The sequence below is a fragment of the Tuber melanosporum genome (genome assembly GCF_000151645.1).
Source record: "Tuber melanosporum whole genome shotgun sequence assembly, scaffold_8, strain Mel28".
NCBI lineage: Eukaryota > Fungi > Ascomycota > Pezizomycetes > Pezizales > Tuberaceae > Tuber > Tuber melanosporum.
This window is the reverse complement of record NW_003299128.1, coordinates 1,274,079-1,285,829: the sequence shown is the minus strand read 5'-3', so window position 1 is coordinate 1,285,829 and position 11,751 is coordinate 1,274,079. Positions and strand designations below refer to the sequence as shown.

The following is an 11,751-nucleotide window of genomic DNA, read 5'->3' as shown; positions in this document are numbered from 1 at the left end:
GGCAAGCGCCTCATGAATTTAGGATACTCATCCAGTGGTCCGTTATCCACTCTCAATTAGCGCTCAGATTGGGTAAGCGAGCCACTTGTTTAATATACTGGTCCAGCAGTCTCTATTCTGCCTTGGTCTTTATTCCGCCTCAGGTTAATTCAAGGTTATCATTGTCTGATGAGGGAGGGAGGATTAAAAGAGGAGGGATACCAAAGGGCCGGCGTCACTTGGGAGCGATGCCGGAAACTCACTTTGCGGTAGGTGAGGGTTCAGATCACAAATCAGGACTTTGTCTTCCATTGTGCTGGGATGTTCCTCTAGGTTTCGGTGCCCGTTCAGAGCCCGGGTAACCGGTATGGAGACGCTACTGTAAGGTTTGTGCTTTGTACTCTCGGGATCATGATGAATGAGCTACCATTAGAGTGTATCCTCTACGATCTCTGGACTAATGTACTGTAGGCTCCGGGGGGCGGATTCGTGTGACGCATGTCAACCAGCCAGGCTGGCTGGCGGGAATGGTGGCCGTTCACAGAATATCACTCGATATCATTAAATGTTGTTTATGTTGAAGTGTCCTTCCATATCTGGAATGGCGGGCAGCAGGGAGGTACGTCAGCCGCTAGTGTGGCGGATGGTGCGGCGAGTGAGGCCACGTGAACATAGGCAAACAGTGGCTAGTGCCTTCATGTATACATAGTCGGGCATACCCCACACCTCTTGTTCTTTAATCAACCTCAGTCGTTTCAACAGTTTAGATAGTTGACACAGTGAGCTTGAACAATGAGTTCGGAAATTGAGAAAACTCTTAGTGAAGGTCAAGATGCCCGAACTATCTACTGATTGGAGCGAGACATAGAGTAGGAGCGAACGATGGTAGGAACGAGTGAAAGGGATCCCTGGAGGTATATTCAATCGTGTAAGAGGTCGAGGTGCGGTCATGGCATTTAATGCAATTGTAAAACTGTAGTAGAGACAGAAGCATTTTCAGCAATAAAAGGAGAACTGAAGTGCTTCTCTCTGCATTATGGGCGATCACGTCATATCACTCGGCGTCAAATAAAAAATAAAAAGCGAAAGGAAGTCCTTCTGCATGATGAGCAATAACTTCACTGGGTGGGCATAGTGCTTCCATGTCGCTCTGCAATGTAGGATGTGCGAACACAACCCGGGGCGAAGCCAGAATCTGCGGTGTAGCCCGCTATGAAAAATAGAAACGTGCAGTCCCCGCCCTAATTAACCCCCCTTCTGAACCGTAAAGCCCCTTCGCTATTCCCTAAACACCCCCCCGATTTGCGATAGCACCCATATCATTACTATTCCCTTGGTCTGAAATGCGCTATACCCTATTAGCCTACGTCAGGTGGAAGAGCTTCCGCTTGACAGAAACGTACCTTTTGACCCTGCCGAGACCCCCCCCCCTCCCTAAGAGGTTCAGCTTCGTCGGGCCTTTTACATTTACTATGATAATATTATTATGTTCTCATTGTGTTTACTATCAATTTGGATCTAAAGTTCTCCTCTCATGCATTCTATGTAGGAGCGACACTGAAAAAAAGAGAAGAAAAAAATACACTATTATAAACATAATGATAACTCTGTGAGGCACTTCTTTATGGTGGCGCGCCAAGCAGGGCCTCAGACAAATAAGAATACTTCATAAAAAATAAATAAAAAAAAACTCAAGTTCTCTAGGAATATAAACCCAGGCCCATCGTTGCTCTAAAGGATCAAATGCCCAGGCGTCCCCCGTTACGTCCCACATGGTGCTGTGGAATGCAGCATGGTCCATAGCAACTTCTTTACAGCCTTTCCGAGTTCTTCTGGGCTTTTTCCTTCCCCACCAACAGGGTCTTTTCCTGCACAACTCATTCAAAACATCCCTCTACGCTCTCTATCTCCCCTCTGCGTTTCCTCCCTTGGGCGCCCCGATAACATATTTCCTGCATCGGTCTCAAGTAGAGCCACATGCTGGTTTACAATCTGAATCTGGATATCGAGGCTCCCGTTTGTTTGGCATCAATCGGCGATAAGCTCCAATCCGGATTCTCTAGTACCATAGAATCTCTAGAGAGTGGCCCCTTATCAATAAGCCCACCCCAAATATCACCATTCCGGAGACTATTTTCGCGACCCTCCCCTTTTGCCGGATCGGCGCTGGACCACTGCGTTGTTGTGAGAAATACGTTCTTCAGGAATTTCTGACCGTACAAGCTCTGGAACATCCTAAGGTTCTTCAGGGCAGAACCTTCCATGCTGGAATGGGTGATGGGGTGGAGATAGATGATACCGGAGAGGAGTCGCTTCTCCCCGTAGGTTACTGAGGTCCAATCGGCAATCTCTCGAAGGCTCTCGGTATCGCTTCTAATCGCATTCTCAAATCTAGGAGTGTCGACTAGCGTGACCTTCGCCCCTTCATACTCAAAAGAGCAAGATTGGACCTTGCGGGTGCCTTCTTGTCAGCACTCGAGCTCAGCCCCTCCAGCGGGGGAACACTTACATGAATAAAGATCACCGCTCAATACGACCTCCGAGTTACCGGAGACCTCCTTGATGAAGTAGCTTTTACCAGCGCCTGCAAATTATGTTAGCAAATGCATACTGATGCATTGTACAGTTTGTTGGCCTAGCCCCAGAGTGGGTGCAGGCGGCGCCCACTCCGGATCGGGTCCCCATTTTCCCGTAGGACCCGAAGCCTGCCCTATCGCACAAAGCGATCCCGGAATCACTCCAAATTGACCATTTATCAATGAATCCATTAGGCCACATTAACCTTCAACTAATGGGGGACAGAAGACAAGCCGCTGGGCGAGTACGTTAAATTGCTGCGGCGCTTACCTTTCGGGTACTGAGGGCGCTAACCAAGATTAGCTGAAAACTGCTGGGTGTGTACTCCCGCGACCGAGTTGAAGTTGGACACTTTCTATGGGAGTTGCCATCTTAGGTGTCCAACTTCAACTCGGCCGCGGGAGTATATTAGACCACTATTCACCCGCCAAGGGCAAAGACCGAGTTGCGTAAGCAGTCATAGAGCCTCACTCGAGAATGCTCCAAGAGCACAACAGCGATTCCTAACAATTTCCAACAATGATGGTTTTAATAAATAAATAAAAACCCTCACCCAATCCCTTGATGGTGGATTTAGCGAGTAAATATGGCATAATATACGAGACTTACCGTAGGTGCAGTGTCTTGGTAAAAAGGGTCCTTGACCATTCTATCCGCTGACATAATCAACACTGCTTGTGTGGTAAAAAAAAAACTTGCCACCAGTACTTAAACCTTCCTCGTCCACCCAACTCCCACAAACACACCACCCACCGCCAAAAGCTCGGAGACTACAGTTCGGACCACAACCATTGACATCGGTAAGAGAGTTTGTTTTTTCCCAACCTTCCCTCTCCCTATTCCTTTGACTCCAACTATTATTCTCCTTATGGTGGTGTTTCTACCAAAGCTTTTACGGAAAGAATTTCCTATTGAGGTTTACTCTCACTTGCCTATTGAGCCACACTCTATTTAGCTCCATCTCCAGTTCAATTAAATAATGCGTTACATTGCATTCAAGATTTTTCAACTAACGTGATTCATACAGGTAATTTCCGGTAAAATGGCGTACTGACTGGACGAACCCAGGAGCTATGGTGGGCTTGGGAGCTACAGTGCACCTGGTTACCCCCCAGCACCGCCGAAGGTTTATTTCGCACCGCCGAGCTGTACACCTAGACCAGCCCCTGTGTGGTTACCCGTCCCGCACAATTTTCTGCATCGTGCCGTTAAGCCTTCGCCTTATCGCCACATGGAAAACCGTATTACCGATGACGCTCCCGGTCCTGTTGAGCCAACCCCATCTACCGGAGATCCTGAATCGGTATCCGTTGATGAATATGTACGGAAATTTCAAAACTGGCGGTTAGGTGGTGAGAGTTTTGGCTCTCCTGCGGGTGGGGAGGGATTGGAGCTAAGAATGCAAATGCCTAAGTCTGATTTTATCAGATTCAGCGAGATCTTAGATGTAGGCGATGACGAAAAGTAGGACTCCCTCTTGATTCCACTTTAAAGTCAATTACTAAGTAGTGTCAGGTTTCCGAAAATTTCGTTTAATGCGTTAACCTCCACACTCATTATCCAACATGCGCCCAGCCCGATTCATGAAAAGGTTATCAGCACTGTCTCGGAAGGGTTCAATCTAGCAAGAAGTAGCCTCCCCACACCACTTCGTCAGAGAATCACCATCGTCTTCAATCAAAAATTCTGCTCTTTTAAACGTGGTTACAAAGGGTCCCGAAAAGTACCTGATACCATGGTTGAGGTGGAAAATGCAGCAGGGACTCTGGAGGTAAAGTTCATATTGGAAGTTGGTTATACTGAGACGTATGACGATCTGGTTCGGGACGCCAGAATATGGTTGGAGGGAACAGACACCGTGTCCGCGGTGATGCTGGTAAAATTGAATGAGGATCCCGCTTACCAAAACCCAACCTCACGACTTACCGATGAGGAGTTTGACAACCTAGAATTTCCTCCATCCGAAGAAGTTTCCCAAGAACTTTTCTCCCTTGATGAGGCCCATGGACCTGCTTGTTATAAAGGTCTACGTTGGGTAGGCAAAATTACCAGTTCGCTTGAAATCTGGAAACGTCATCCCACATCTCACTTGGCAATTCGCACGTTCGGACCCCATGTAAGTGACTCCTCAAGACTGGTAAAGATGATGTTTCTGATATAGCTAACTTGCATAGAACCACTTAAACTCAGACAATACGACCTATATATACTTTCACCTCTGCGATTTCTTGGACGTCTCCTTTGAGGAGAATCATCATATTGGTTTTGACTGGGGTCTCTTCCACAGAAAACTAGGAACTTATATCAGACAGCTGGCGGTGGAACGGTGTGTTCAGGCGCTCGAAGCTCGTGAAGGAAGAGCGAATGTGCTGGACCGCGATTTTCAACCCTCCCCTGCTGCTGGCTCCACATAGTGAACAATGTCTGTAATATAGATAAATAATGGTGGTCACACCTTTTTCTCCGCTCCTTTTTTTCATTTTTTTTCATCACATTATTTGATTTTTTTTCCCCGGCCATAGACTCTTGCCCCTCATGTCTTTTTTCTTCTCCCTTGTACAATAGATAAACATTCAGGGCCTTTTTTTCCCCAAACAGAAAGAAAGCGGTGCATGATAGCACAAGGATCCTTAAGACTACTGTGAACAACTATGTAGAGACTTAATGACATGGCTGCATGAATAGTGCAATATCATACTTAGGAGACACCAATTAACCATCATCCCTCGTTAGCACACCTCGCAAGACCAGGCGGAAAGAACCTCAGCTCGTCTGGCTAAAAGGTCCACTCAAGAATGATGATATGCCAGTATCTCGGGAGTCTTCCAACTCCTATACTCTGCCGCCAAGAAAAGAAGTAAGCAAAGAGCCCGAGCGCGGTGATGATTTTCCATCCAACTGTGAATCGGAGGAAAACAGGCTTGCCCGCCCATTTCTCGCACGCGGCAAAATATTCGGAATAGCAAATGTGAAGCGAACAGAGAGACAGTTCCTCCCCGGAGGCTACCGCGTTCACCCAGTGATGGATATGGATTTGGACGCCCTGTACGAACCATTCGCCCCCCCCTCTTTGGTTGATAAACTACAATATATTATTATTCCGCTAGACCACAAAACATCACTCGATAGACAAATACCTCGCTTTTTTTTTTTTTCAAGCCCCCGACTTCCTGCGAAGGATAGTGGTCTACTGCACCGGCTCGGTCGAGTATTGGTGGAATATAGGAAGGTATGTATGGAAACCTGACAAATAATGTTATGATAGATAGAGAAAGCCACGCTGATACCCCCCACTTCCTAGCAAAAGAAAAATGCCAAAGATACTCATCTCCAGCCAGTCCCCACCCTCGCTAGCACTTGCCCGCGCATGAGTGTACCAAACACATGGATACATACGTCCTCCCCAGTCATCACAACTGCTGGACTGGTGGTAGAAGAGATTGTGGTGGTGGTACTTTTTCATCAACGATCACTCAACCTTTTCGAACGACACCCCACAGACCCATGAACCGCCATCATTGGCTACTATGGATAATACCTTTTTCGGAGCCAGATAAATAATTTACAAAAATTGGGAAGCCTCATATATACATACACCCCACCAGGGTCGAACAAGGAGGGTTTAAACGTGGCACGGCAGTAGTACCGGGGCGTAGATGGACAGACAGCGATGACCGGCGACTGCGTGAGGGGCTTGCACGGTGAACAAGCATCCCTCAGACTGCGACTACCCTCAACCGTACACCGCATGCTGCTCAGACCAGATTGGCAAGGTTACGAAAAACGGGTGCCATTGAGCCCATCCCGGCAGGGTGGCGTAAGTGGACAGTTACGGAGGATGCGTGACTGCATGAGGAATACGCGCGAGGGACCGATACAAGCACCCTTGCAGATATTCTCAACCGAACACCGCGTGCCATTCGGGGTAGATTGGCGATGGCCCGCGGGGCTGGTACCATCAAACCGATTTCCGCCATCACCAACCCTCTCCCGACGCAGAAGTTGAACATATATGCATTTGGTACTGGTGACAATGCCGAGCTGGGCATTGGGCCAGAGGTTAACGCAAAGGTTGTCAAGCGTCCCGGATTGAATGCCCATCTCCTCCCCGAAAAGGTGGGAATAGTTGCCGTTGCAATGGGTGGTATGCACGGCTTAGCCTTATCGTACGAGGGGAAGGTGTACTCGTGGGGTGTCAATGATCAGTATGCTCTTGGGAGAGCGACCACGCATACACCTCTGACCCGGGTTGTGTGTTCTGGTGATAATGGCAACAGCGACTGTGACGACAAAGTGCCCTTGAATCCATTGGAGAGCACGCCAATGCTGATTACAGCGTTCCCAGAGGGGACTGTGATTACGAGTATTGCTGCCGGTGACAGTATTTTGATTGCTGTTACCGAAACCGGTAGGGTTTACGGATGGGGAACATTTAGGGTATGTGATTAATTCTCCAATCGGGGTTAGTAAGGTTAATTTAATGTTTAGTGCGCCGACTGCATTCTCAGATTCAATGAGAGGACTAGTGTACAGGAGGTTCCAGTCCTGCTACCTACGCCCAAGAGCATCGTTCGGGTCAGTATTAGTACTGATCACGTCCTTGGCCTTACGAAGGAAGGAGACGTGTATGCTTGGGGCAACGGTCAGCAATCCCAGCTCGGAAGGCGTGTCTCTGAGAGACGTCGCCTCACCGGGCTGACCCCTCGCCAGGTGTCCCTTCGCCGGCGCAAGGTCAACTACGTTGCGGCCGGCTCAAATCATTCTTTCGCAATTACCCGGGACGGCAGTCTCTGGGCATGGGGGCTCAATCATATATGGGCAATGTGGGATATGCGAGCCTCAGCGCACCGGGGAGCATCGACTGTGATTCCCGTTCCTACCGTCGTCCAGAGTCTTGCAGGGTACGCAATCGTTCAGATATCTGCCGGAGAACATCACTCAACCGCCCTGACCGAGAACGGTGTGCTCCTGGTCTGGGGACGTCTTGACAGTGGACAGCTCAGTATAGACCCTGCGGCGCTTTCACCGGACGATTGCGTCAGTGACTCGAGGGGCAACCCCCGCTACCTCAGGACCCCACATACTGTCCCCGGCATCAGGTTCTCCACCATTGGTTGCGGCATGGACCACAATATTGCCGTCTCGATGGAGGGACAAGCATACTCTTGGGGCTTTAGTGGCAGTTATCAAACCGGCCTCGGCCCCGACGCCGATGACGAGATCACGACCCCTACAAAGATTGAGAACACGGCCACCAGAGGTATCAGGATGACCTTCGCCGCTGCCGGTGTGCAGTTCTCCATCCTCGCCGGAGTTCCCGCGGATCCTCCTAATGTCAATGATGCAGACACTAATGATGAGGAGGCGGTGGAGGAGGGAGGGGATTAACCGAGGCCGCTGAGAGACCCAAAGAATGAGACCCTCGCAACTGAGATTTGTACATCTACCAATATGCAACCTTGCAGTAATTAATAATGTTGCCTCTAGACAATGACAGAGGCACAACAAACCTTCCCCGTACCGAGAGTCCACGTGCCTTCCCTATTTCCCTCATTAAGCTCATTGTACCGTTTAGGTAGCATACAAGACTGGGGCTCATTGCAGTGGTTTTAACTGGTTTAGCATTATTGATTTGGCATTATATTGTATAGCAGGCGGAGTTGGGGCTGGACCGCCGATCCTTTACATAGCCATGAATATGTCTGAGCCAATGATCCGGCGCTATTGTTGAACGCATGCTATGGCCTGCCATTCGGATCGCATGTAACCTATCTCGGGGGTCCGCCCGCTCGGGTCGCTGTCTGTCCGGCGTTCCAGGACGGTGGATATCTAGTCAACGGGGAGGGGTCGTTTCGGATGCAGTCAACCGCCATCCGCCCCGTCTAGGACGGCACCGAGGGCTGGTGGGGTCAGCCGAGGGCGCCCTGCAATCCATCGTAGATTGTATTGGGCTACCGGATTGAGCGATCATGCCCGATCACTCGCCGGGGCGTAGATGAAAACCAAGTAAACCCTTGTAGCATCTTCATCTCATATACAATCAACCAGGAAGGATAACATATAGGCCTCCTAATCCAGCGTAGCCCACTGGCATGAATCCAACATTCTATCTGATTCCCATTGCAGCAATTCCCACAAATTGACACTCCCGACATTCCACTGTTCACGATCATTCGTGTGCCACCCCTCATACCAGCCACCGCGATCTCTCTCGGCATGGCAGGATGTAAACCCCCGGCAACACCTTGGTCAGCTACGTATGTCGGATGTATCGCTTCAAGTGAAGGGACGATGGGTGAAGGACCCCAATGGTCCGGGGATGACTAAACGAAGCTTGGCATTTGTCGGGTGAGTATAGTGGTCTAATATACTCGCCCAGCAGCCTTTCGGCCAATCTGGGTTAGCGCCCAGATTAGGTAAGCGCCGTTACTATTAAATCCTCTTGTAATACCGGTACAGTACTCACCCACTCTCGGTTAGTTCTCAGATTAGGTGGTAAGTGCCACGGCGATTTAGCATACTCGCTTAGTAGCCTACCCTCTGCTCCGGATTAGTTCAAGGTCAACGTAGCCTGAAGGATTCATTGATAAGGTAAAGGGGGAATGCCAAAGGGCCAACATCGATTTGGGGTGTTTCCGGGATCACACTGTGCAGTGGTTCAGGCTTTGGGTCATGAATGGAGACCTGGGCTTCCGTTCTGCTAGGATCTTCATCTAGGCTTCAATGTGCATTGAGAGCCAGGGTATGGGGTGTGGAGGGCCGTACCCTCGGGGTCATGGTAAATGGTTCTCTATTGGCATACTGGATGAGGGCTGATGTATTGCGGGCTCGGGAGGTGGATCCGTATAGGTCAGCCGGTCATGCGGGAATTGTGAGCGATCACGGGGTATCACTCGGTGTCAAAGAAAGCTACTACACGATGCGCAATATTCTCACCGGATGTGGATAGTGCTTCCATGTCTCTCTGCAGCCATGGGTCAAATCGGAACCCCTCCGGTATGGAAGGTTATGAGTATGCTCAACCTTGTGGACGACATAAAAGGTAGAGAGTACGACCCCCCCGCTGTAGCTAGCCCTCTCACCTCTGTTCAAACGCCTCGCTATTTCCTAAACACAACCGCCGATACCTGCGATAGCCCCCGCAATATCCCTACTCCCATGGTCTGAAATGCCCTACGCCATATTAGCCTTTGCCAGGTGGAAGGGCACCCGGGGACGTAAACATACCTTTAGACCTCCCTGAGGATCCCTGTGGTGCTTCCGGAGTGGTGGAATCCTGGTTGCCCGAGGGGGTATCACCTTGGCGACTAGTCGCGAATGGCTCCCCACATGGCCGATTGCCATTGGCCTGTCCTGAGGAGCTGCATTTAGTATGGGTAGAGAATGGACCGATTCACGAAAGGGGCAAACCTTTGTTTCTCCTGCGAGCCCTTCTTCGCGCTAATGATTTCCAGACTCTCGCCATTCTCCAGGTCGCATACCTTCGGGATGCGAACTCCGGATACCTCGTTTCAATCCAGGTGTAGAGTCCGTCTTCTGCAGGCCGCTTGATTTCCTCTGGGATCCGACTGTATGTGCGATCCTGTCCTCCCAGATTATATATTTCGTAGAGGTTCCTCGCCTCTGCCTATATCCAGCCCCCCCGTGAAGGGGATAGTTAGCCATATATAGCTATTCAATGGAAGTGTCTCTCAACAGCGTTCACCTCTTTCCAATCCCACAGCCCCCCTCCCTTCACTCTCCACGGATCCACCCGTCCTACCTTTATCGCATCCCCGGCTCCCTTACCAATCCCCATGGCCTCATCAACATCCCGAGGCTGTTCCGAATGCTCTGCGAGCACCCTCTCAACAACGGCATCTGGTATTCCACACATGGGCTATAGGTTTCGTTTTGCAAATGCAGAGGAGCTTCTGGATAAATTATAAAATGTGGATCGGGTGGGCCTGGTCGATGGAAACATGCTCTGCCGTGCCATCGGCAGCAGGGGGTGCAACAGGTATTTATAAATACACACATCGATAAGCGCCTTTAGCGGAAAGCACATCCTCTCACTAGCAGGGGTGCCAGGCTCCGCGCTATGCTCAAGTGTTCCGAGTTGAGTGAGATGCATCTAGGCGGTGTGGTTGTATTCTCGCTTGAGGTAATCCCCGGTGTAGTACACGTAGGGGTCTGGCTGGGCCGCATCACCTATTGGTTGCGTCTGTCCAACGCCCTACAGTCCTTGGCTCGTGGGGCAAGGTGATTCAGGAGACACCTATTATTCGTATAATTGGGCCGTGTGCTACGAGACGTCTAAAAGGGGAGCAGCCCCTTTCCCCCCTCCTGAGATAACGAATCCACAGAACCTACTCAGGAGGAAATACCAACAACCTACACACGGACCTTACACCATGTACGGGAGTACATAGTTCAGCGAACGAACGCACCATCCCCTGTTCCGCAGGGCCTTCATCCTATATCCGCTCCCCACTCACAATGGCAATATGTACATTAGGCCCTACATTCGAGGAAACCCTCCGGGCAAGTGCCTGGCGCCTTTATCGGGGAAACCAGGCTTTAAGGGCTAGATTGCCAGACCCTCCCCCATCCCTTGCGCCCTATCCAGGCACGCCCTCACCTAGCCCCCTTCAGTGACGATGTACTAATACCCGTCTAGCAGGGTGGAGGGCTGGAGACCTATTAGGGCTAATCGGACACCTTTATGTGGAACGAGAGTCGTTAATAAACATAGGAACCGCCTAGATGCACCCGGTGGTACGTGCAGTGGGATAGCAGACCCATAGCCAGTACGGGGGGTGTGCACCGATGGCCATTTTGTGGAATGTCCAAAGTGGACAGGGGTATATGTGGTAGGATTGATGAAAGGAGCGAGTGATATTGCATGAGGGCGAGCGATGGAATTATATTCCTGTACTTTGATGGGACGCGGGGTATTGGGGATCCAGGTCCGACATTAATATAAGGGTGGTCATGTAATATTTGGTATATACGAGTGGCCTATGCATGCTAGCCTATTGTAGAGAATACTCTAGATCTATTGTACCAATCGCTACGGGATCCTCCACCCAATTCCAATGTCCCGTCTCCAACGTCGCCCAGTCTCCACCGCTGGCCTCCGCCTCGTAAACAACCCCATATTCCCCGCCACAGGTCCCAACCCAACCGCCATCCCATGCCACAGGGCCAGCCCCA

At 50.2% G+C, this 11,751-nt stretch overlaps 2 protein-coding genes; both read left to right on the top strand.

The window, feature by feature from the left end:
* Nucleotides 1–3,120: 3,120 nt before the first annotated feature.
* GSTUM_00011182001 (uncharacterized protein) lies at nucleotides 3,121–5,161 on the top strand (the record flags this gene model as incomplete). XM_002841754.2 has 6 exons in its annotated part: nucleotides 3,121–3,175; nucleotides 3,262–3,356; nucleotides 3,584–3,603; nucleotides 3,646–4,020; nucleotides 4,072–4,672; nucleotides 4,731–5,161. 6 exons carry the CDS (start codon nucleotides 3,121–3,123, stop codon nucleotides 4,968–4,970), a joined length of 1,386 nt encoding a protein of 461 aa, XP_002841800.1. The 3' UTR covers nucleotides 4,971–5,161.
* A 1,331-nt stretch (nucleotides 5,162–6,492) lies between these two features.
* GSTUM_00011181001 (uncharacterized protein) lies at nucleotides 6,493–7,944 on the top strand (the record flags this gene model as incomplete). Its single annotated transcript, XM_002841753.1, has 2 exons — nucleotides 6,493–6,993; nucleotides 7,045–7,944. The coding sequence occupies 2 exons, from the start codon at nucleotides 6,493–6,495 to the stop codon at nucleotides 7,942–7,944; spliced, it is 1,401 nt and encodes a 466-aa protein (XP_002841799.1).
* Between the last annotated feature and the right edge of the window lie 3,807 nt (nucleotides 7,945–11,751).